Here is a 26,554-nt window from a genome sequence, read left to right as displayed (position 1 = left end):
TCGGTTTCTGGTAGAAAACATTGAGAAGCCAAACACAGCATTCAAACTTCATGAATCGAACACTAGAGTGAGTGTGTGTGTGTGTGTGTGTGTGTGTGTGTGTGTGTGTGTGTGTGTGTGTGTGTGTGTGTGTGTGCACGCGTGCGTGTGTGTGTACCTCTCATTGTGCAGCGTGGTGGACATGGGGTTAAGCGTCGGGCTGACTGACTTGGAACGGTCCCATATGAGGAGCAGCTCCGCGAGTCGCTCCTCAGCACACTGGGCGGTGAGGCGGGCCTCTGCGTCCTGGTCCCAGCAGTCCTCCATGGTCTCCTTCAGAGAGCGGACCGCCTGCCAGAGACACACTCTTTAATTAACATGACACCACTGGTTGCCGCTGTCGGCCGCCTATGCATCAGAATCAAGGGGTGGTAAAAAGTCTGATGGCTATAAAGGGGCTGGAGGGTGTGAGGGACGGGGGACACCACACGCAACACAGATCCCTTGTTCACATCGCAGCGTCGCAGACCAGCAGGCTGAGCTGCTTTGTGCTAAAGAAATAAACTACATAAACCTCTCCATCTTCTTTTCCTCTTCTGCTTCGACCAATAATCAAAGATCTAAAAGGATGCAGAACAAAACCGTAAGACACCTCTGTGCGGCTCTTCCAGAGCAGTCCAGGTGTCCTGTAGTCTTTGAGGAACATCCATGACGCCGTGGTTTTCGCCTCGCTAAACACGGCGTGGGTTAAATATGGGTTGCTGCAGCACCTACTGCACCCCGTCCACCGGCATGAGCCAGGTGGAGAATGAGTGAATTTACATTTTCTGGGGTTAATTATCCCTGTAAAAGGAACCAGAGCTGACATACACGTTGGAAGGCTCTTAACAGATGAAGTCAGCTGATCAGAAACACGGCGTCAGGCCTGAGCTACACGCAAGTCTGTCTGCAATGCATAACAGGGCGGAGCCTAAGCTTATATAGTCGGTTCTGAATCTACTGCTTGATGTAAAGTGTAATATTCATCAATTGGAAAGTCCAAAAATGAAACGTAGAACTTTAATTCTGGCTCTGCTCTCCTTCACAAACCTACCAAACTGTTCTCTTTCCAGGCCTCGGGAAATTTGGGCCGTTGCTTCTCCCTTGATACCAGGACCTGCATGTCCTCAAACGTCGGGTGGTTCCCTGCCTCCGCCTGAAAGGCCATCTGGTACTCTGGGACAGATTCGCCTGGAGGTGGACGAGCACAGGGAGAGGACGGATGTGTCTCAGATATCGGTCGTTCAGCACATTTATTACATCCAAGACTGAGCTCTCCTCGTAATAAACAACTTCCTGTCTTGCCGCCTCCTATTACGATCCATGAGGGCTTAATGGCGCTCTGTAAAAGGCAGAGGAGAGGCTGCTTCATCTGTGTGTCTCACCGGGGAAGAGGTCGGTGCATCTCATGAAGGTCTCCCAGTAGACCAGGCCCAGAGCATACATGTCGACCTGCTTCAGCGCCGACTCACAGTCCCTCAGGTTCACCGCCCCCTCCAGCACCTCTGGAGCCATGTAGCGGATGGTACCCACCTGGCAACCGGACCGGGGGAGAAACAAAGTGAGAAAGATGAGATATTGCAGGAAGTGAAGACTCAGCTTCAATGTTTGCCACAGGAAGCTGGAGCAACTCCAAATTATTTACGCTGCATCAAAAGATCTTAACTTTTTATTTACTTCACTCCATTTTGGTTTCATTTTCCTGACCAAATGAGATTAAATCATCTTAGCATTCTTGAATGGTTATGCTGCGTCGCGCTCTTATTTTGAAGTGACTCTGGAATTAGCGGGAGAGCTCTGTTTTGTTTACATTCATGGCGGCTAGGCTAACAGGCTAGTCGCTAGAGCTGAGTAACCAGAGCCAGACGTGAAGGCCAAGAAAAAGGGAGGGTGAAGACGTTGTGGATGGTTTTGTGCTCGCGTCGAAGCTGCTGCAACACACGGAACGGAACAAACGCGACACTTTCCTGCCCGACAACAACAACAACAAAAAAAACCCGGACGCGCCTCCAAATCGCCACGTGTAAAATGACGAATTCAAGGAGATTTTCACAGCTGACATTGCCATCTTAAACTACTCTCTGCTGCTGCAGTTGGAGCTTCTGACACGTGCACTGAATCCCACTGCAGTGCCTGACTTTTGGACATTTGCATATTTTGAGAGGAAAGGGACGGACAGGATGGGACTCTTCTTCTGCCTCAGATTAGAGGACGTTCAGCATGTGGCTGCTTCTACTCTCCACCCAGGAGTCTTTAAACTTGAGGGAAATCATGAATGGTCATCGCCAACTGCTACATAAATCATCACAGATTAACACCAGGCGACTGCGTCGTCACGTGGAGATGAAGATGGCGGTTCGTACTCACCTCACTGATGGCGGCGTTCTCTTCCTCGCCGTGACGCGCCGGCCTGTTTCCTGTCAGCTTCATGGAGAGGCCGAAATCAATAATGACACACGCGCCGTCGGCCTTGACGAGAATATTCCGGCTGTTCAGGTCCCTGTGGGAGACTGCCGGCTTGTACAAGTCTGGGACGGAGGGAGGAGGAAGAGTGATGGCGATGACGACGATGACGAAGGGCTACTTTATCTTTGACCAAAATGTAATCCCGTGCAGTTCTCCCACAAGACTCCCCAGATGTGAGTATTTGTGCTATTTGCTAATGAATGATAACAACAAGAAAATCCCGTCACTTCCATTTTCCTCATTACTCATTGTTAACCAAAGCAAGCTGCACTGTCAACAGACAGCTAAACCCCCTAATCTAATCTACAACAATGGGATTAAGATCCTATCAGGGAGCAGACTGGGCCTGCAGTATCTTACTGTCCAGCAGAGGGAGAGATGCTGCACGTTGGTAATGTGCAGGAGGGAGAGGGGGAGGATGACGACGGTACCAAAACCCCAGAGATTCTGCTGCTAGCGGTGACACACCAACAGGACCGCTTCTCTCTGCCAGCGCGCACCATTACTCCTCAACTTCACACACTGGCAGCTACTGCGCATTCCTCCCTCCTCTACTTCTTATTTGACCATTTGAGGTTTATCTGCGGCGATCAAAAGAAAAGGAGGAGGACAGAGCTTGGGTGACGCGCACGGGAGCCCAAACTGGGTTCAGTTGTCAGTGCTGCCTCCTAAGACAGATTCCACTGAGCCTCGGGGATATTCACATGTCATTTGAATCCCTATCTTGCCCCCCCCCCCCCCCAACCACACACACACACACACACACACACACTTTGTCCTTCTCTCAGTTTTTTCCCCTCTCTCTGAGGCTAGCTAGAGGCCAGTCTATAAATACTCTTGGCTGGGCGTGAACGCAGTGTGTGTGTTTGTCAAAATGCAGGGATGCAAAAGAGCTGCGAGCCAAGCGGACCCACGTGGAGCTGCAGCGTGCTGCGACGACTAAATATACAAACACTCTCAAGTCTTACCCCAATCATTCCAACTGACTGGCTTATTCTGTGACCGATGAGGTTTGGGTCGGATGTGAGCGACTCACCTCCTTTAAAGAGCTCCGTGTGCAGGTACGCCAGGCCACGAGTGACGGAGTGAGCCAGCCGGCAGCTGTTGACCCAGTCGTTGGTCTGGACGCTCAAATAGCGACTCAAAGAGCCCTGAAGAGGAGACGGAGATATGAGGGAGGAAGAGAAGAGCGGGGGGGGGGGGGTGAGGAGAGATGGACGAAGATGAAGGGGGGCGGGGTGGAGAGAATGCAGAATCAGTCGCTGCTTGCATCATTTTCAAGATCTGACAGGGGATATAAACGGCTGACTTGGCATTTTATCTCTTCACCCCTCGCGGCGGATCCAGGCTCGTTTTCTGGACGGATCTGTGACTCCGCGTTACTGATCAGATCTGATACGCATTCATGTGTTCTGTCACACCCCCCCTCCCTTCAAATATTGCATCAATAGTTCATCGGCTAGATGCTATCGCGGTGCACTGTGACACAGGATAGAAACGACGATGTGGTGCGTTCGTGAAGCTCTACGTGCAAAGCGGATTCCCCGGATTGAAGTTTCATTTGTTATACTAACTAAAGGCTTTTTGTTGAGAAGGTTTTTGTAGTTCAGATTTTAAAAAAAAGAAGTGTATTTCCGTGTGGGGCGGCTGATACAGAATTCGGAGAAAAGCAGGCGGTTGAGGCTTCATCAGTGAGGCAGCAGCAACTCCATGAAAACGCTGAGCCAAAGGTCGACTGGATGTCTGTCGCTTCCTAAATTACCCCGGTTCGCCTCGGTAATCCATTCTTGGCCAGTCTCTGACGCACAAACACACAATCGGATGGGATTCTTTTTTTTCCTTTTTTTTTTTAAATAAATAGATAAAATAAACAAAGAAATCACTCGGCGATTCAAGCATCCGCTACTAAAGAAAATTACATTAGATGTGTTCATTTTAAATAAATTCGATTATTTACTCGGATGTCTCCTGTCCTGGATTGCTCTGCGTTCCCATGGCAACATGTATTATCCTGATGGTCACAGGCTGGCTGGTGAGGGTCACCTCACTAGTCTGACTGTCAGTTTTAAGGTGAATTCTTCTATGACATGAGAGGGTCAACGCTCTCTCCTCCTGCGGCGGCGCTGTAGCGCCCTCTGTTTTATGGCTCTGTTGGAGTACAGTGGGATTCTCCTCAAAAACGAAAACCAAAACACCGGCACTTTCTGCAGCCCCCTCAGCTCAGCGTCTGTCTACCGCCCCTCCCTAAAAGCCTACTTTCTCCTGATTGGCTGGCTTCGGAGAGTTTGCCGGGGGGCAGCATCCCTGTGCTTGGTGGGCGTACGGAGCAGGGAGCAGATGACCAGACACGTGAGACGAGCTGTCGAAGTGTTTCGCTCACTATGGAGAACTTACGCGAGTCAGGCCATTCACATGATGGCCAATAAGGAAAAACATAAAAGAAACGACGACAAAAGTGAAAAACTGGTGAGCCGCCCCATTTCTTATCACCATATTCATCCCGTCTGTCACCGGCAGTTTTACTGCCCCTGATGAAATGTTTATCACTGCCACAAAGTGCTATAATTTTATCATAGGCATCCAGATTTGTGGCTTTTCTCCGGGCTGTTTCTTCTTTTTATCCTCGCAAAAAGGACGGAAATAAGAGCAGAGCTGATGAGGTAAAAACGAACCTGGTCCAAAGATGAGAAATGCGTGTCATGTTTTATGCAAACTGGCAAAAAACAGGTGGGGCCGTGGGTCTAAGAACTATACTGTTAAAAAAAACAACAACAACAACAACAAAACAAACGTACGAGTGTCCCCAGTACTCACGTGTGCGTAGTAGTCCATGACCAGCAAGTACTCCGTGCGTCCCTCCGGGCCCGTCCGCTCATCAGCGGCCACAAAACGGGCGATGTTATCGTGCTCCAGCAGCGGGAGCCGGTAGATGGAGCATTCGTTGAGGAAGTTTTGGCGGTTGGCTGCGGTGAAGACCTTCACTGCTACAGGACGTTCGTCCAGAGAGCCACAGTACACGGCGCCGTAGCGACCACGCCCGATCAGCTGGAGGGAGAGAGAGGAGGAAGGATTTAATCGAGTTCTGGGTAATTCTACACCTTCTGCGGAGATGGAAAGGTTCTTTTTGTTTGTGCTACGAGGAAATGCCACTGAAAGACTGAAAGGCAAAGAACAACAGACTGAATCACCATATTTGGTGGTACTTTGTACAATGATAAATACTGCACCCTAAATACTACCTGTATCAGTATTTTCCCCGAGGTACACACACGAGCGTCTTGACATCTTTTTCCTCCCGTGCGTCACTTCTGCGTGACGCATGTTTAGCTTGAAGCTCATGACAGCTAGCGATGGCGCTACAGTGAAGGAGCGCCGCAGCTCGGGAGTTGTAGTTCGTGGATTATTGGGAACAGATGAGGAGTATAGCAGACGATGCACTTGAGAGATTATGAAATGACATTTGAGGACGTTCCTGCTGCTGTTAGCCGTCAGTCACCACGAGCACCAAGCTACACACACGTGGCTGGTTCTTTCTAGATTGACGGGAATTCCTAGAATCTACTGTAACTCAGCGCACACGGCTTGCCAGTAACATCCACTCGGCCATCTGCATTGGATTATGACACAAATTGAGAGAGGCATTTATTGATTTCCGCCTTCATCTGCTGGAAACATATTTTGTGAAATCATTGGACTTTGTTTGGTCTAAGAGAGAGACTCGCCGCCACCTCCCCCCCCCCCCCCCCAACCCTCTGAGCAGAAAGTGTGAAATGAAAGAACGTGGGCCTGCATTTGATAAGGCACAAGGACGGCATTCGCAAATTCAACTCCTGCCTGAAGAGATATCGCTCCTCTGCTCTACTCTGAAATGCATTAAATAAATGTCAAAAGAGGGGGAAAAAAGAAGAAGAAAAAAAAAAACCATCAATGCATCTATGAGGCATCTTTGAAGCCGAGTGTTAAGTTTGGCCCTGATTAGCCGGCTGTCTCTCTGTGACGGAGCGCTGCGGCAGCACCAGTTCCTTAGAATATATTTCACCTCACACACATCGCACCGCTGCTTTGCTGGAAACCAGGTGTCGTTAATATCATTTTTAAAAACGTGTGGGTTTTTATTTATGTCTCTCTCTCTCTCTCTCTCACTCCCCCCGCCTTCCAGTCAGTTACTGGCACTCGCGTCGCTGTGGTAACCGACTTGCTGGGACTTGAAACTTGCTTGGAAGTTGCCGATTCTGTCGGTGGTGCTATCGTTGCGTGCTGACATAACTGAAAGCAGGTATCTTTGTCATGAGACCATCATGAAAAATATACCAGCATCTGCACCTGACCGTGAGTCATAACAACTCGCTGGTGTTGTTGTTGCTGCTGGAGAAAAATGAGCTTTCCCCACAAATGTACAATAATAAGAATAATACAGACTTAAACCTTAAAATGACAGAATTTACACGTGTGGATTAGCCGGGGCTGCTAACTGCATCTACTTGCATGCTGGTTTGTTTACATGAGCAGGCTTTTGTTGTTTGAACAGCAGCAGAAGCAGCAGATGATTTATTTACATCATCTACCAAGGAGAGAAGTAGGCTACGGCTGGCAATCCACAGATAAAAACAGTGGGAAACAGCTGAATCCGTAAAAATTAATGCCTCATTAGACTGTGAGACGCATGTTGCAGGCAGCGCTACCTCGGCTGAGAACAGAGGAATGTCTGGCTGGGTTCTTCCTCCCCCGCTGAGGCCAAAAGGACCACACAATTTGGTTTCCATACATTTTGCAACAATTCGCCGGCAACCATACAGCAGCAATCAAGAGCCGTTTCTCTCAGACACCCCATTAGATCGGGTTTTACTGGCGGGAAGACATGTTGGGAGTTGTAGAAAAGAGCCAGCTCAGTTAGCCTGCTGGTTGCTCTGTAAGCGCGGTAGCAAGAAGTGCGGTGGTTCATTTTCCGCTCAGAATGTCAGTAACAAGAAGTGCCCCCCCCCCCCCCCCCCCCCCTCCCAAAAACCTCCAAGTATGACTGAAAGCATGGTGGCAGACGTGAGAGCCCTTTTCTGGAGCAGACACAGCTAATGCTAACTTAGCGTGCATAGCACTGCTTCTGTTTTTTGGAACTGAACACCTGTGGATAAACTAGTAAGTCAGCAAGCGAGGAGAACGTAGCAAGTCTGAGGTCGACTTCGGGAACCCTGATACCGTTACATCAGGTGATTCAAGAGAGGAGGGGTTTTTGTGCGCGCGCGCGCGTGTGTGTGTGTGTGTGTGTGTGTGAGTGGGAGTGTGTACTTTGGTTTGAAATCATCGACCTCTGACTGACTGACAGGGGTGGTGAGAGCAAAGTCAGCATGAACTGCGGTTGGAAAACACAAATAGGAAGAAGCCGAGCAAAGTTGAACGGGGATCGAGCTGACGGTCGAGACTGGATTTGTGAATCGCTTTTGGCCGCCACTTTAAACTTGGAGGGAAACACAAGCGTGTGCTGTTGCAGCTGCATGGTTACTCAACAAATCCAAACTACTGCTTGTCATTCGACCTGTACCTGCATTAACTTGCGCTGGGTGTTCTTGAATCCCCTTCATGTGACTCTATTGACTTTCTATCACAATATGAGCTCTTCCGCTTCCATATTGGGTTTTCGGGATCAAGTGTCAGTGGATCCTATTTTTGTGCGCCCTGCAATGATTGAATAATAGATGTCACATTGAAACCTGGCAGTGTTTCGGGTTCATCTTTACCCCTGTGCGTTGGTTTCTCCTCTTCTTTTCCAGTTCTTGCTTCCCTCCCTCATATATACTCATTTGATACACTCCAGAGATGCTGAAGCTCGTAAGAAGGCCCTGAACCAACCATACAAGCTTTCATCTTCTAAAAAAAAAAAAAAATCAGGCCAGAAATCTGTAGGATTTGGGCTATAGAACAAGTAGCGAGCCATGGCGTCAAGGGGGATTTACTTTTTTGATGCCTTGATGCTACTTTCACATAATCATTAATACATCGCCAATATGATGATTAAAACCCCGCAGCGGGAACGTTCCCCCTGCTGTAGCCACTCAAGAAAACACAGGACAGGAGAACGGGTTCTTCTTGGACTGGAACTGACCTCCAGCAGTTTGAGATTGTCCAGGTCCAGAGAGCTCTCTGAACCTGCGGCCTCCATCATGTTCAGATTGTGAAGACCTTGCTTACTGTCTCCTGTTGGCACAAGACCAGAGCACACGATTCAGAAAACTCAGCGAGGCACTATTCAAATGAGATCAGTGCAGGTGCCTTTCACTCCATTAATTGCAACTCTTTCATAAAGATGTTAAACAACCTTGAACATTTGAATGTTCTTTGCTCTTTCTCACAGTGTGGTAACTCACCGTGCATCATGCGGTAACCAAAGAAGGCTGCTACGGCAACCACGGCCAGCACAGAGACGGTTGCCAAGGCGATTATTATGGTCTCTTCGTAGCGCAGGGTGGGCGGGTCTGGGAGGAAGACACATCAAAAACAAAAAGTACAAATATATATTTATTTTAAAAAAAAATTTGACTTTTGTGAAGGGATGATGAAAACCATGTGTTAGCCTTTGATTTAGGAGCAGGAGTCAGGGGAAGACCAAGTCCCTCCACTGAGTGACCAGTTTATACTGGGGGGATACTGTAAATCCCAGTGAACGTGCAAATCAGCAGCGTGCTGCTGGTCGTTATGAGAGGGGGATGGTTCTTGATTTCTGCCGAGTCACTGGGGCGATAGGGTCGGATTCTGCCGTAAACCCTGAGAGTGAGGATCCGTCCTGCTACAGGTTCAGGCTGGTGGTGGTCTAACGGTGCGGGAGATGTTTCCTCGCCACCAACTGTGTGACGAAATGGACCGAAATCTCGGAGGAATGTTTCTACGACGAGAAGTTCTGAAGGCAAAAGGGGGACCAGCACCGGTGCAAGCAGGGTGACGAGTGCTGTGAGACATTTGCAAAGGTCACGAGGGGTTTGAGTGAGGACGCAAATACAGGAGGTAAGAACGCCATGTGTTCAAAGTGTTTCGTTCTGAAAAAACGCGCTGCATATAATTCTGAGTGTCTCAATCTGGTATTTTGCAGACGGACAGGAGGCCATAGTTCAGAGTAGCTGGGCTGAAAGGTGTTTGCAACACTGATGAACTCATAGTTGCAAGCTAACTTAATTTAAAGGAACAACTTTTTTGATATTAAACTGCTGCTGTGTGCAAGATTTGGACTAAAAAAAAACAACAACAACCAAAAACAGGGACAGTGAACATATGCCGTCTTCCCCTCTTGAGGAGGACGAGATGCTGATCAGTAGCAGCAAGACGCGCAAACGTTCAAATGTCTTGGGTGAGTTGCTGGAAAGTGCACGACAGAAAATGAGGGAAAATTGTCAATTGAGCCGAAACAAACCGTGAAGAATGGTCGACAGACTGGGAAGCGGTTGCGGGAAAAGAAGAGCAGATGATGTGTGGGAAGTGAATGGTGAGCGAGAGAAAGAGGAGAGAGAGAGAGAGAGGGGACGCAGGAGAGCCGGTCAGATGAATTTTGGCGGCGGAGGTTTTGTAGCAGCTGTCAGGTACTTGTGATTAATGTAATGCTGCATAAGCTAATAGTGCTACACTGGAGGCAAACACACACCCCCCCACTACGACTCTATACTGCACTGAAATACAATACACAAGAGCACGTCAGTGCTGGAACACACTCCCCTGCATCTACTACACCGGTCAACACACGCCGCGAGACACTAGCCTTATCAATAATTGATGTCTTAGAGAGCCTGAGGGCCGCTTTGACTGACACACTAGCATGGGCATGCATGTGCTGCCCTAGCGCACGCACACACACACAAGAGGCGGTTGATGAGGTTCCCCTTAAATGCCAAGGTCAATGAGTCTAATCAGGCGGGGAGCTGCGCAGGAAAGCAGATCAGACACGCCGAGACACGATTCGAATATCCAACAAACTTTCAGATTACCAGCCACCTTTGATATTTGGTGTGTCACTCCAGCCCGGTGGTAGAAAGTAACTGACAGCTGCACTTGCTGGCTATGTCACATTCATGTGTTACACATCCAAAAGATGAGCGCTTATGAAAACGTAGCAGTCGGCCGAACCGCTCGTAAATACTCAGCTTTAGCGAGAGGTAGCAAACAATGGTTTGAGCGGTCGCCCTTTGTTCTGAATTGATCGGGGTTTTTTTTTTTTGCACACGCACAAAACAGCTGAAAAAGAAAAAAAGAAGTACTTTGAAAATGCTCTTCACTAGTGCTCACAAAACTTATGATTGAGCCATCTTGTCTAGCTTCAACTCTCACTGGACGAGAGGCGGGGTCATCTCGAACAGTTCGCCAGTCCATCAGGGCCACGTAGAGACGGACAACCTCTCACGCTCACACCTTTAGGCATTTTAGAACCCTAATTAGCATGTGTGTGTGTGTGTGTGTGTGGGGGGGGGGGGGCAGAGTACCCAAAGAGAACCAACAAAGACACAGGGGGAACCCACAAACTCCGCACAGAAAGGCCCCAGCAGTGGATTGGAACCCAGAACTTTCTTGCTGTGAGGCACCGGTGCTACCCAACTTTTCTGACATGTCATATTTGAATGTACAAATGGAGAATCAAAGCCTTAAATTCAACAAAGTTAAATACGCTACTTTTAATGTTGGTTCAAAAAATATATATATATATATATATATCATGGAGTGTCGCTGAAGCAGGCTGTTTCTTATCACTTTAAAATGTTATATGATTTCAGGAAGTCAGCTCCCTCCATCTGTGCTCTGCGACCTCCTGGAGTTTCCGTCTCCCACTTTGGGAACCGCTGATCTTAAATACTGCTTAATCCCGTCCAGAGTCATGGGGAGGTGAAGCCAATCCCAGCTGACGTTTGGTGAGAAAGGCAGGGTCGCCACTCCATCACAGGGCTGGCATAGATAAATTAACACACACACACACACACTCACACCTATGGGTAATTTGAAAGCCTCTGACTTAAACCAACTTGCATTATTTTCTGTTTATCGGAGGAGGAAAACCTACACATCCGAAAGCAGACACTGGAAGACCTGTGAGTGCAAACCACGCCGTTAAAAAGCAACGTATTCCCACACTTCGCCACCCCCTCCTCGTCCTTGAGGAAGACACTGACCTCTCCTGATACCTTCGCAATCAGTGTGTGAACGTATTAGCATCTGGGCACCTTACACAGCAGCTAGCATTAAGTGTGTGTGTGTGTGTGTGTGTGTGTGTGTGTGTGTGTGTGTGTGTGTGAGTGTGTGTGTGTGTGTGTGTGTGTGTGAGCACGAGGGGATGAACGTTCATTTGAGTGGTGGGCAGACTAGAGAAGAACTGTTCATTATTCTGGCAATGTTGTTGTGCGTCACAGCGTCTGAGTATTCTTTCCATCACTGCCTCGCCTCAAATGTCGTCACCTATGCTTCTTGGCTCCGGATCACACAGAAAACATTTCCTTCTTCTAATAATACCGGCTGCCGACGGCTGCCTGGACTTGTCAGGAATTAACAACCTCGCACAAACAGGAGGATTCAGCCTCGTAATGCAAGGAAAACTTGATTATCTTATTTTAAAATCACTCATTAATCCAACATCCGTCTGTCACCAATTTCCCCTTTAACTTTCTCTCGTCTTTTTTTTTCTTCTCCCTTTTCCTTCTTCTGTCTCATCATCGGTGCACTCAGAGGAACAGTCACCACGCCCGCAGACAGACAGATAGAGCAGACGCCTTGTAATCCCAGGAATGTAGAGAAACAACATGGACGGCAGAATGGGTGTGTGTGTGTGTGTGTGTGTGTGTGTGTGTTTGTCTTGATGTGAGCGTTTAGGCAGGAGGAGATGACGAGCTGCTCCCGCCACACACCACCACCGCCTCCTCCTCCCGCCACACACATCGCTTCCCATTCACGGCTAAACCTTAAGAAGAGAACAATTAACAATACATCTGTTTGCTTTGTTTGAAGCCTTACAAAGAACTCTCCAAGAACTTCTAAACCATTACAGATGGGGGGCTGATACAAACAGACAGAAAGTAGCGTTGGCGCTACGCTCCACACCGGCAGAGACAACGTAGACGCAAGAAGACACTTATTGCTTGTCGTGCGCGACAATTTACGGTTTTGAAGGCTGATAATGGATGACAGGAAGCTCAGATCTGATGATGAAGACGAGAAAAGGGAAGAAAGTAATTACAAGACGGCGTAGCCGCGACGACTCTGATGGTATCGAGCTCCTTTTCGTTCCAATAATGGCGTGGTCTCTCAGAACCGCGCGGGTCTTTTATGCAGCTTTACCCCTCGCAAACACACTCTCCTTTATTTTTACCTCACCTGAGGTAGGGGTGTCTGCGTGAGAAATGACTGACTCCGAGAGCAGATAAGTTTTATCCTCTCGCAGAATGTCAAGTGCTTCATTAATCACGGCAGCCCTCTCGGCGGCACCGCTAGCTTCAGGGGAAAGCGATCGCTGTCCGAGATGCTGGACAGGCGTCAGGCTTTTAAAGAGAGAAGCGTCTGCACCTCAGAGGTGGTTAAAGCTGTTCAACAGGAGTCTCTGGGGCCGTGTCGACGGTTCATGAGAGACTTCTTGCAAAGCTAATTATACTCGTCACATTGACAACAAGCGTGCAACTGATACCCTTTTCATCCGAATATTTTCTTTTTCACCCTTTTATCGCACCTTTTTTTTTTTTTTGGAGTACCGTTAAAAATAATTCGCTGTCTTTTAACCGAAGATGTTTGGGGTATGAGGTCTATTCTAATCTCTGCTGTGAGAGTTAAAAAATAGAACGAATGTCAAATAAGTGCGTGTGGAAAAAAAAGAAGAAACATCAGTTTTGAGTTTGTCCCCAGGCTGTCTTTCGATTGATCTGCCCCCAGTTGCTCCGCAAACATCAGATTATGAACCAACATTTCAATTTTTTTTTTTTTATTACTTTGGAAACCTTAGCTAACAATTGGAGCGTAGACTGAAGTCCTGCCTCCAACCTGGTTTGACTTGCTTGTTTCACTTCCAAACATAGGGGCGAGTGACGAAGCAATGAACAGGATCTGTGTGTGTGTTTGTGTGTGTGTGTGTGTGTTTGTGTGTGTGTGCGCGCGCTCACGGATGGGCAGTGCAGTGGTGGGACTGGGTGGCGGGAAGTCCTCTGTGAAGTTGACGTTGCACATGTCGCTACCGCAGCAGCAGAAGTGGTACGTCCCATTCTGGATCTGCGGGGGGAGGTTGGTCACGACGCAGCGGTCGTCACGGCAACCCTGGTGGTCGCCGAGGTGAGTCCAGCAACCTGAAGGAGAGGGGCGACGGCGGGAGAGATGTTGAAGCGGACGATTCGGGCAGTTGGTGAAGAGGGTCAGAACATTCTTCATAAATCTGTGACTCCAAATATCTTATTTCAAATTCTGCAGTTGGCTTTTCTTTATTCTATGACACTAAAGAGTGAAAATCCTTATCAGGTCACTGCTGTCTTGGGACTTCTGTCAATCTACAGACGGCTTGTGATGTCACAGATGCGTTTTACATAATCAAGACGATATTTTGGGGTAACTGCACGGTTCATATCTCCTACCTTGTTTGACTAGTCGCACTTCGCCTGGCGGGCTTTTCTCCCACAGGCCAAAACAGTGGCTGCCCTTGGCGCATCGGATGGTGGTGTTCTCCGGGGAGACCCGGCCTTCGCCCCCTGCCACTCGCTCCACCTCCCACTGCTGCTGCTGGTCCGTGAAGGCGCACTCCCTCTCCTCGCCCTGCGCCGCTGTGAAGAGAGGGACAGGTGAGTGGCGTCGTCGCAGCCGAGCGGGGCTCCTGTTGCTTTCCAGGGCAGCAGGAGTGAATAATATAGCGTGATGATAAGAGACAAGCTCGTTAAAGTTTACGACAAAGGTGGCTTGTGAGTTACGAGCGTGTGTAATGAGGAGAGATGCCGCTCTGCTCGCTACACGTGGCAGCTGGCATCTCTTCATTGATGGCTGTCTCAGTCTACCAAGACTGTCAGTTGTTGCAGAAGAAACTCACTCATATCGGGGGGGGGGGGGCAGACTAAAAAAAAAAAAAACACATTTTAATATGTAAACTTCTGCTGCGTCTGTGTTTATAGACGAAGGAGCCACAGCTGAAAAATAAACCGCCACCCCTCACAAGCAGGAGATCAATAGAAATATCGATTTTTAACTCTTGCCTGAAGGATGCCACATATACTGAGGCACCGAGGAACAAGGAAACCCAGGCTTAGAAAGAACCTTAATTAAAAATATCGCCCAAAAAAAACCCGACATGACGGCAATACACACGTGGCCGAGAGAGAGAGAGAGAGAGTGACAGGCATCACGCAGAATATGTGAGGAAACCGATCAGCTTTATACATTCACTTGATTTTTTAAGCTGTGGTAACGGCATAAAAAAAATGGATTGTCTTCATTTTGTGGTTCATTTATCTTAACAGCAAATACAGTTATCATAGTTTTTCTTGCTGATTTGCAGGGAATGCCTTTGAGACGGGGGTGTGTGTGTGTGTGTGTGTGTGTAGCGTGCATCATGGCTAATCTCAGATAAGGGAAACATGATGTGCTAGTTTGTTTCCCTTTCTACCAGCTCCTCCCTTTCCTCCATCCGGAAAAAAGGGGGGAGGGGATGGGGGGTGTCTGTTATGGAGGGGAAGGGAGGGGAGGGCTGCCTGTGCCCATCCAAGGTCAAGCTAGCCTGTGTAGGCAGAGGGTGACGCGGTGGAGTGGTAGCTCTGCTGGGCTCGCGGCCAACTTTCCTCCTCTGCTCCCGTCCACAGATAAAGCGATCAACTCTGGCCCACTGTGGGCCTCGGCTGCCCTCAGCCTGTGGGCCTCGGCTGCCTACTGGCTTATGGGACTGACCCTGCAGGGGAGATTTCGTAAACCAGCTCCACAAGTCGAACAGAACGTTGCGATTTCCCAGGAAGACACAGATGACAGCGTTTCATTCATATTTAAACACTTCTCTACTCCTGCAGGGGGAAAATCTGCCTTGATGTGAAGTTTGATGGTTGGCACATTTAAAAACGCCAAATTAGAAATGTTTCTTGTCTGGAAAGCTACAAACCCACACGAAAATAAGGTGTTCTGACACATTGCACCTGGTTTGCTGTGTTATATTCTTATGGCAAGGTTACAATTTGTTCAATTTGTTTCAACCTTTTTATATCATCCATACACACACACACACACACACACACACACACACTCCACTCGATAAATGTTGGCTACTTGGACAATACATGTGGAAATGTCTTTAGAAACATCTTCCCAAAAAAAAATCCTGGTGGTACCGCGAACCACAGCCGTGAATGATCGCCTAAACATGGCTGGCTCTTACTGCATTCTGAAGAGGCACCTTCGGGAGCTCAGGACACCGATATGAGTATTTGTATGGTTAAAAAAAAAACAACACACTTTTAGGTGAAGTATCGCTGTGTTGTTGCTATGGTGACAGAGCCCCTCTGCACCCGATGTTGGACAGAAACAGAGAAAGGCTCCCAAAAAGCCAAAATCTGCCGTCGTAAATGTCCTCCTACCAGAAAAACTACAAGTTCCAAGGACAACGTGAATGAAGGATGAGTGCCTCAGGACTTCTGTGAGGACACGGAGGATTTCCTCTAGGGCTCTGTCGTGTTTGCTGTATCGGTGCAATCTCGAACTTCATCCTAGTTTTTCTGCAGAAATTCAGAGCTCAGTTCGACGTCAGTTGGGTTTTTGGTGAACGCTCTCTCCTTGAGGGGAAGGTTCAATCAAGAACTGTGAGCCCCGTCACAGAGAGGCCAACGACCTGACAGAGGACCCAGTTCTCATCGTTCTGATCTAGAATTCGCCTATGAAAGTTGGGTACTGTGGGAATGAAGACAACATTCAAAATGTTTCTTACACCTCACTGGCGGTCTCTCAGACCAGGCCGTCACACAGCTGACCCTTCCTCCTCCTCCTCCTCCTCCTCCTCCTCCTGCTGCTGCTGCTGAAAGGAGCAGTCAACACATATCCATCGGTGCACATCCCCGCAGCGGTGGGAAGCCCACCACTAGCTTCCAGTCCAGTAGGAAAGGGGGGACTGAGGACACGAGACAAACATCTAATCTCCAAAAACGGCTGAAAAAGCAGCTAAGTAGGCTCCACACGGACAAGTCTCATCAGTATTCACCATTTCAGGGGGAGGTTCTAGTCAGTTAACCCAGTAAAGATTCGTTTAACGGGCAGAGGGACAAACTTCTGCCAGGCAAGGGACAAAGAGAAAGGAAGCTGATGAGGGGCTAAAGACTCTCGTCCCAGTAAACGGTCCACAATAAGCTGGAGGACCAAAGAGAGGCTGAACTGGACGCTGTCCCGTTTGGACTCCAGGAACCAGCTGACAAGCATCATAGAGGCGCGGAGTAAGTAAAGGACAAGCCAAGCACTTAGTTCCTGTCTAAACTGTGAATATTTGAAATAAAGTTTGTTTTTAGAAAGTCATTTCTTGTTCTTTTTCTTTCTTTGTCACCCTGGTCAAGGCCAGAACTCTCCACAAGGATGAACCAGTTGTTGTGCGACACATTTGTGTATCTTAAGTTTAAATATGGGCAATGGGCTTTATAAAAATATCAAATGTATGAAATACTACTACTACTACTACTAATAATAATAATATGCCACCACTGGCTCCCAAATGAGTGTGTAGGTCAGTGGATGAGGCTCTTCTAGCTGAAATACTCTGTTGAGAAGGAAACGTACAAAGCAGATTAGTTTCTCTGTCAGATTTACTGCAGTGGATTACTTTTATATGAGAAGGAAATTTGACAAAATTGGTGCTGATTGAGCAAAAGAATGAAGCGATACCAGCTCCCCCTACAGGCTGGGGGTGGGTGCCGCAGCTAAAAAACAGGCGATTCCTGGTGTTTTCATTGGGGAGGAAATCAACGACTTTTGCAGTCATGGCTGCCGTTTCGCCTGAAAATCCAAAATGAAACGAAAAACGCTATCCAATGAGAAAGCGACTTGAGTATGTAAGTTATGTTCCGCACTCCAGTTTGGAGGCAACAGGGGAATAATGACGCTTTAATTATAGCAAAACTTTCTGCAAGGAAAGGGTGTTTTTGAATGAGAGGTGCAGAATGTAAACTCACATACGGACTGAGTCTAGTGGGTGTTCGAACACCAACACAACACCTCTTCGTAAGGCTCCAATATCAAAACGGCAAAGTAGTATTTTAATCCTTTACTCAACTTACTGAGCTGCATTGCAACTTCACCTTTTTTTTTGGGTCTTCTCCGAGCAAACGGCAATCCCTCAAGGACTGAACCATCAAATGGGACCACGTCACGTGTAATTACCTCTTGAAAGTTTGATTTTAAATGAATCTTAAATACATCGGCATCTAACGGAGGCACAGCCACCAATTCAGGCTTTTAACTCGTGCTCATGTCATATTAAGCCGAAGCGCTACGCTTTGTGTATCGTCTCACGCCGGTTACAAGTCACTTCAGACGGCACCTTATACCTCCACGGCAACAAAAAGAAATAAGAGGGTACAATCTTTTCCGCTACGGATACAAGACTTTTTCTAATTACTGGAAACCAGCGAGTGGGAGGTGGAATCCAGGGTAAAAATTTGTCGAGGAGGAAACTTAAAGGAACAATAGATGGAAGTGCAGAGCCAGTGACAACACCCATAGACAGCTAGACAAATAGACTGACCTTGTGCAACAGAGTTGGTGGAACTGAAATCCATAACAGAGAGTATCTCCTATCTTTCTCTCCGCGCTGGGTAGATACTGTAGCGTACCCTGACATGAATTATTAATTTTTTTTCTACAATTCAAGGCTATGAAATAACACACCACATAATAAAGCTGTCTACAAGAGCTTTTGGGTATAAAAAAGAAAAAAGTGAAACTCAAGCTACAGGATTATGCCCTGCGCTGATGCTGGAAATATATTTTGGTATTTCGAACCTGATGTTCTAAGGGAAAGGGTTATTTTCAGTGGATGCGTCAGCTGATTTACGCAATTTACAACTGGGGGGCAAAAAAACAAACAAACATCTACATAAATGAGGGACCTTTAAGTGAGTCTCAAGTATTCAGGAGCTCTTCCTCACTTTGTCTCATGTCACCTGAGGCAGACTGTACTGCCAGCACCACGGTGTTCTCTCAGGTACTGATTGAGATCATGTGAATTTGTGCTTATTTTTGGTTTGCGCGCGCACACAGGAAATAGTTTTGTCATGGGGCTGCATAAATGTGCGTGTGCACAGAAATATTGATCACGAATGCAGGGATGTCGCTACAAACGTACGTCTGAATCAAGCTTATGTCTACATTCTGAGACAGCGCTGCTGCTAATGATGACGCTCTCCCCCCTACGCACGACGGACATCCTTTGGACTAGTTATTGAGTGCATTGCTGTACTATACACAGCAGATGTAGTAGCGTTGAAAACATGTAAATTCAGCGACTTCGGAACCCACATTTCTCCAAGTGTGCCGATGATAACTGACAGCAGGGGGAATGGTGTAATCATTTGAAGTGTACATCTTCGGCTAACTGTTGATTTCCTCGCCACCACTGCTAATGTTATATTCACCAGTCTGCAGATGTTTTCCCAAATTAAATGTCAACCTCTGAAGAGATGCCCGCAAGAAAACTAATGTGGACTTTGTAGACGAGGCATTTATCTCAGTCGTGACATTGCCCGGGGGGCAGAGCAGTGGATAGAGTTAATTTGTCAAGATAAACATGGAGAGAGCTTCGAGTTTACATTATGTACTAAACAGGAAACGCAGGCCTGTCTGCAAAAAGATAATAAAAGAGAGAACGGAGTTCGTTAAGACAGGAGCACGATGGGATGGAGCTCTAACAAAAGCTGTCAAAACCCAGGCTTTGCTCATTTGCAGTCCGAGCCACACGAGCACTCCTCCAGACAGTCCTCATTGGTCTGTCTGCAGCTCTGCTCGGCAGCGATTGGCTCACTGAATTTGGACTTTCTTAGGAGTGTTTCTGGTTGGATGCCAATCTCTGTGTTCATCTCTGATTGGCCGTGGCAGGCTATGTCCCCGGTTCAGCTTTGTGGAGCTTGCTGTGTGATCTTGGCTTCCATTGCTGTTTTGGATTGTGGGTTAGAGTATGCAAGCAAAGCTAGTGGAGCGAGGCAGATGAGAGAGAGAGGGAGAAGGGGGGGGGGAGAGCGAGAGAGAGAGAGAGAGAGAGAGAGAGAGGGTAGTCATATCAAAAGGCTTGGGAGTAGTTTTCTGCTTCAAGCTTGCTCATTGGATGATGGCGGGCACTGCTGAGTGTTTACCCATGGCCCAGTTATTTGCTAATCTCCCTCCCCTCTTAACCCTCCTCCCCCAATTGGCCTTCGGTGCCCCCTCCCACCCCCCCTAAAACTACCCCCTTCCCCTCAGCCTCGCTGCTAAAAAACAACAGCGATCCTATCTGGCTCTCTCCTTCCTACTGCCAAGGCCCAAAGGAGAGATACAAGACTGCAGAAAATCACAGTGTGCGCACTGATGTGTTGGCTGTTTTCACTCCTCAACTATTTCTGACTTCAAATCCAAGATTAAAGACAGAAACAGAGGGTGGGAGGAGGAGGGAGAAGAAAAGAGAGCAAAACTTGACGATAAACATAGTTGATGCACCCATGCATGCACAAAGTCTTCTGCAGGCACGCATGCACCGGCTCTACCCACTTAGGCTGAGTTCTCTGCACGGCGTTTTTCACAAGACAAACTCCAAAGGCTGCAAGAAGTCGATGGTGAGATGTGTATGTGAAGGGTATAATTTAAACATGCTCCTATGGGCGGTGGCTCTTCACTATTGTTTACTTTTGCCTCTAAGTGTAGCAGAGGAGCACGCAATGCACCATCATGCACGGCTGACTTATCCATCGACAGAAATGTTCAAAAAAGAAGAGAAAAGAAGAAACGGAAAGAGGTGGTTTGCATTTTCTCACACGCTGCAATCGCTGTGTGCCGTTATCATCCTGGGTTTAATCCGAGCTGAGAAGCTGAAGAGAAAAAAATCAACGCGTCCTGCGAGTGATCCACCAACAAAAACACTACAACACGTATTCTTATAAGTTCTTCAACACTTATAATACTTATTCAACTATTCCTCAGACAATGACAATATTCTGGATTTAACAAGGATCGCGTAGGTGCCGATGTAACCATCGATCAGCAGTCTTATAGGTTTATAACACGCTATTGTGCTGCAACGATTTAATAAACTTGGGTACAGCATGAACTACACAATGGCGTATGTCGATACGCAAGAGTATTCCTTCACCAGCATGCTGCATCCATGGAGGAAAACCAGGAAGAACCGTGTCGCCGAGCATGAACGGCAACACTCCACCCGGCTTTCCTGTTTTGGGGGGAGTTCCGCATTTCTCTTAGCGCGTTTGGCCTCCACGCTAACGTTTGTTTACATGTAGCGGCAGTTTGATTTGTTTCAAGCATGATGCCGCATTTCTGTTGGTTGGCTAGTGGACGTGAGTCGCAGTCAGACGCTGACGCAGTCATGCCTAATTTCTGTCCGCTGTCACTATTTTCGTCCCAAGCTATCATTGACCATGACGCCGTAACGACGGTGTTCCTTCCTTTAGGGCGGCCCAGAATGGCACGGAGCGTCAGACTTTGCTCGGGGTAAAAATCAAATATTTTATTCGGGATCTGATCGTGACTGTTGGGTGTTAACGAGCTAAACACGTGTGACGGACCACGGCGCAGTTTGGGCTCTCGACAATCTGCCGACCTTAACCTGCACGCCACCCTCGTGCCTCTAATCTCACCTGCTGCTGCTGTTTGGGTGCGCGTTTGTTGCTGAGGTAGGATGGACAGGATTCAGGGGCATTTGCTGACACCCCCAATTTTTCAACTCTGTAGGCTTGTAGTTTAAGGATGTGTGAGAGAGAGGGGTGGGAGTTAAGGGTTTTAATCTGGCCCATCTGTTGCCCTGGGACTACCACCCCCTTAAAACACACATACACACACACACACACACACACACACACACACACACACACACACACACACACACACACACACCACCACACTCAGTCTGTGTCTGTCTGGGTCTGGTACAGTTATGCTAATCCCAGAGCTTACACTGCCCTCAAAGCTTAGAGGCCACCATTATTGACCACAATGCATTTATACCAAAATCCGCCTCCCCCCCCCCCCCCTCTGTAACTCAACTTTCCCGAATATGTGATGAAAACACAGATGACAGCGCACTCAAGGTGGTGTTTGCTATCACACCACGGGGGGGGATAATCTCAGATTATTTATGAGCAGGCAAACATTTCTTTTTCTTTTTTGCATCTGAGTTTCTAAGCTTTGTGTAGCAACAACATCATTTCCTTGTTGAATGAATGAATTACAGGCCTGTCAGGCTACATACTAACATGACGGGCTGATTTTCTCTGCTCGTCCACCCACTCAACTGTGGAGGCCTGTCTGTGGTTGTCTGGTATTGGGGAGGTGGGGGATCCAGTACTGAGTTGTAGGAGTGACACATTACTCTTCTGCTTCTTCTATTGTAAGAAAAGAAAACGCTGGTGCGGGTGACCAAAATTGACCACGCTTATCAATACCACCACGCTTTCCTGGCAAAAATCGACGCATGCGCTGAAACGATTCCTTTGGAGCGCAATGTGACGCATTGTAAGCGTGTTGAAGGTGCGATGGCGTGCATCACACGTGCTGGCGGGATATCTAACGGTTACATCAGTGAAGAGCTGGACGCCAACCGCAGGTGAATCAGTTTGACGTGCACCATATCGATGGATCTTAATGCGCGTGTTCCATTTTTTTTCCCATAAACAACCTGCTGTTGTTGTTACTTTGTCCTGTTTTCTCTCCTCTTGCATCAGTCCCTGTGCCTCCCGCTGCGCTCCCTCCACCCTCTCCGGTTTCTGTTCTTCATTTGCACAAAAGCGAGCGGAGAGCAAATGATAAACATGCTGCTAATAAACCTTCTGAAACAGGAAGCCGTTATTAAAATTGAGTTTTTACGAGAGATGGAAGATGTTCCTACAAAATAAGAGCATCAGCGCTCTCCCCACTCCCATCTACTTTTAATTAAGAGTACAATTATTTCATAATTTACCTCAATCACAATTAGAGACTTCTTATTTATCTGAAAGGCGACGGTGTATATTAATGAACTGATGAAATACGTCTGTAAATATGCCCGTTAGCAGAAGAGAGCACCGTCACTCAGCAGGTAACATAATTATAAAAGGCAATAAACAGACAAAAGTACAAAAAACATTAAAACGTAACAGCAAATACAACATTATATACGTGCTAAATCAAACAAATTAACCCCAGGAAGAGTTGATACACCCTCCTTGGTCGTTTCAATCTTGATTTAGGACTTAAACAACGGAGGATCTAATTGTAAATGTTCAGACTGATATTGCAAACGCAATATGATTCAAATGATTAAGACAGAATTTAAAAACCACATTGAAATGATGAGGATTTAATACATGTTAGGATTTTGTCTTGACACTAAAAGTAAAAAAACCAAAAAAACAAATTAATGTTGTATTATTTTATATCGCTTTATTGTTTGTTGTTGCATCATACTGAATCGCGACGGGCCGAATTATAAAATCAGATCGTTGGCAATGTCAAGGATACCAAGATTTATTTTTCCGTGGACGTGTTTTGAGCGACGGGGAGTTCTTGAGTTGCGGATCCTCTTCGGATGCTGGAATTTCTTTACCAGTAGACATGGCCTTCATAATCATACAAAACTGAAACTGAACTAACCGTCAGGAATTACACTTTCATTCCGAATCTGATTTATGCTTATTGGGTAGAAACGTACCAGGGGCTGAAGATAGAAAACATACACTGATTGGACAACTGCAGAGAGACTCTTAATGAGTCCCGAGTGGATCGTCGGAATCTGTACCGAAGTTCAATCCTGCTCCATGTGACTGGATCACAACTAGCAGAAGGTCGTTTTTTTCGAGCGCTTTTGTCCGTCTCATCCTGGTACCGCTGCAGCGCTGCTCAGCTTTACCACGGCTGGGGTCTACCGGCACTGCCTGGCAGACGCACGCGCGAGTGTCTCGACTGAGACACCGACGTCGGGCAGAAGGGCGCCAATTCGACTTCAGTCCGCAGCTAACTGTCATCGGCAAAGAGCCGGAGCACGTTCGGGAGAGCGGCTCACAGTTTCACGGCTCAAAACGTCACACGCGACAATTGCAGGACGGCTCAAAAATAAATCAATAAATAGCTTTCTCTGACAGGAAAGTTGTGCACACATGTTCGAACGTACCTGAACCTACATTTTGTTTCAAAACTGTACTGATCAAGCGCTGTTTCAGCAGCTCCGACAGGGAGCGACGTCTTCTCGCTGGGGATATCACATCACACCACGGAGTTCGACGTTTTATTCCTACACAATCAAACGCAAGCTTAACAATCGAGGAAAATTTCGCAAACAGTTTGTCTACACTTGCTCCAGACTTATTGTCCCTGCTGCTCAAGGAGAACGCCTCCTATTAATCGCAGGCTGTCACTCTGAGTTACCGTCTCAAGGCTGCACCTTTTGTTTTCTCAAACATCCACTAATTTCTCCTCTTCTTAACCAAACCAGAAGGTTGGCTGAACACTATCCTATTGTATCAGGCTTTGCTTTTACCTCTGCTCAGAATTATGGCCGAGGTACTGAGAGAGACGGTCACTGATTTGTTTGTTATTTTTTCAAATGAAGTGCAAGGCTTGCGGTATTAGGGACCGAATGCCCCCCCCCCCCCCCCCCTCATTACAGCATTCATCGACACTGCAGCCAGTGTCATCTCCTCTCGCGGAATAATGATGTGGCCTGGGTACAAAATATTGTGGAATCAAAGCGCTTGTCGTGCTTTTTTATCCTCAAACTCCAGCTGCTGCGCCGTTTTCATGTTTCCACTGCATCAAAGTTGTGCGAACACAGACGGCAGACTGCTGCCTCCTCTGCTGCTGTGTGCCGGTGGCGCGGCAGCTTTACAATTGATTTTAGCATTTCAGGGGCTAATTTAGCGACTTCCAGCTAATTAAGCTACTTAATTGCGTTCATGTAGGTTTTACTGCGTGCTTCTCGCCAAATTAGCATTAAAAACCCCGGCCACAGTCGAGAATAAGGGCCGAAGTTGATTCACCTGCCGCCATCATACACAACGGCGCCTCGCCAATTTGAGCTTCTACAGCTTCTTCCAATTACTGTGCAACATTCTTCCAGTCTTCCCTTCACATGCACGTCTCTACATCAGGTCAATGATCGATTTTCTCATTAGTTCACTGTATTACATTGAACAATTTAAACAGCTTTTATAACATTTAGTATTTTCAACCGATTCCCCCCCCCCCCTCATATCTATCATTTTGCCATTTACATTTTTATTGTTCATAACTGTATTTTCTCATCTTTTGAGTGTTCGGCGTGCATCAGTTTCTAAGTGTACTTGTCTCATTTCAACCTCCTCTGTTGATCATTACCTTCCGCGCTTTGAATTTCAATGCGTTTGGTTGAAAGCCGCTATGAAAATAAAGCATCACTCTTGCACTCCCTCTACACTGTGACAGACTTTCCTGACTCAATAAAACAAAAGTCTCACCGGCGCCACTTCCTGAGAATTTATTCCATTCATGCGAGTGCGTTCGGAATCGGTGGCAACAAAATCACGGGTGAGGCGGCGAGCTTGGATGCTCACACAAGCAGATTCCCAGCCGTTCAGTATTCAGTCTGTAACCTTGAACCGATCACTGCCGACGCCACGGACGTGAGCCCAGGAGACACTTCCCCCCTTTTGGACTCCCCAAACTTCGACCTCACCTGGGACACAAGTGACCCATGCATGGGGAGGATGGTGAATTGCCTCGATCTAATACTTGTGGAACACCTGTGGCGGTGCTGCAGGTAGTGTCTGCAGGCTTGTGCTGCGTTCAGAACAGATTCTACTCCAGATTTTTTTTTTTTTTCCCCTCTGAGCAGCAGGCATAAACCCACACAGACACACACACACACACACACACACACACACACTCACACACAGATTAGTCAGAAGGGAACTGCGGACAGGTTACACAAGTGGCAGTTGGAGAAAGATGCATGACAATTTCTCAGAACAAATCAGCAAAAAGGGTAAACGGCGAGTTGGGAAACCTGATGGAACTGAGAAAGGCGCGACGGGAAAGGACAAACGCGTTCCTGCGCGTTTAGAACCGCTCGCTTCCTGTCATTGTTGGGAGAGCGGTGTTATGCATGATTCACGTTCACAGGAGTCGCCTGTTCGCTCTGCCAGTTAACCTGCTGCCTGGGAGTACTCATTAGCATGTCATGTCTCATGAAGTTAAGCTCCTCACATTAGTAACATTTGGTGATGATGAACAGCGTGCGCACTGTGTAACCGGGAGTGATAAATTACCTCCCACGACATCCCCACCCCTGATTCTACAATACAACCTGACAATTCACCTCTAAAGGGGGGGGGGGGGGGGGGGGGGACGTCATACTCTCAGCGCATCCCCCCCCCCCCCCACACACACTTTCATTTCTTATCTCCTAAAAGAGCCACTTGTTCATGAATCAAGGATCTATGAATCAGTGTTTCCCCCAAAAGTTTTGTCGCTGGTTTTCAACAAAACCAAACCATCACGACCCAGTTCACACAGGACCTTCTCTATAAATAATGAGGGGAGTGAACCAGAGCAGAAAATGAAAATTTCTGTGCATTTCTACAGTCCTCCTCCACCCCACCCCCCCCACCACCCCATCACTTGATATTAACTGTAACAGCTAAACCAGCCTTTTGAGGAGATATTCATTTGGCAAATCACGACTTGGTTTTATTGAAGGCAAACATAATATTGAGATTAAAAAAAATGTGTTTCGCTGGGTCTCTTTTTGTTATATTCGCAAGAATCTATTTTTTTGTGGCGGATTTCAGAATTCGGAGGAAACCTTGGACACAGTGGGAAATACAAAAGGCTGTTTAAACCGCTCGAAGGTGCACTGGAAGAATAAAAATTTGACAATGCTATTGAATTATAAAAATCTGCAGACCTGTTT

The 26,554-nt window shown here is 47.3% G+C and overlaps 1 protein-coding gene across 1 annotated transcript in view; it reads right to left on the bottom strand.

The window, feature by feature from the left end:
• LOC147272452 (bone morphogenetic protein receptor type-2-like) overlaps positions 1-26,554 on the bottom strand; it is a 31,988-nt gene that overhangs the window by 2,698 nt on the left and 2,736 nt on the right. The window contains exons 2-12 of the mRNA XM_086220584.1: positions 14,055-14,240; positions 13,593-13,772; positions 8,844-8,951; positions 8,582-8,673; positions 5,299-5,529; positions 3,521-3,635; positions 2,386-2,546; positions 1,404-1,551; positions 1,073-1,209; positions 158-330; positions 1-7 (exon numbers count right to left, since the gene is read on the bottom strand). The exon at positions 1-7 is cut by the window's left edge and continues 1,330 nt beyond it. Coding sequence (XP_086076710.1) covers positions 1-7; positions 158-330; positions 1,073-1,209; positions 1,404-1,551; positions 2,386-2,546; positions 3,521-3,635; positions 5,299-5,529; positions 8,582-8,673; positions 8,844-8,951; positions 13,593-13,772; positions 14,055-14,240 — 1,538 coding nt within the window. The remainder of the gene's footprint in view (positions 8-157; positions 331-1,072; positions 1,210-1,403; positions 1,552-2,385; positions 2,547-3,520; positions 3,636-5,298; positions 5,530-8,581; positions 8,674-8,843; positions 8,952-13,592; positions 13,773-14,054; positions 14,241-26,554) is intronic.

The sequence above is a fragment of the Aulostomus chinensis genome, chromosome 1, assembly GCF_037954235.1.
Source record: "Aulostomus chinensis isolate RoL2024-O1b breed Wild chromosome 1, RoL_Achi_v1.0, whole genome shotgun sequence".
Lineage (NCBI taxonomy): Eukaryota > Metazoa > Chordata > Actinopteri > Syngnathiformes > Aulostomidae > Aulostomus > Aulostomus chinensis.
This window is presented reverse-complemented; position numbering and strand designations above follow the sequence as displayed.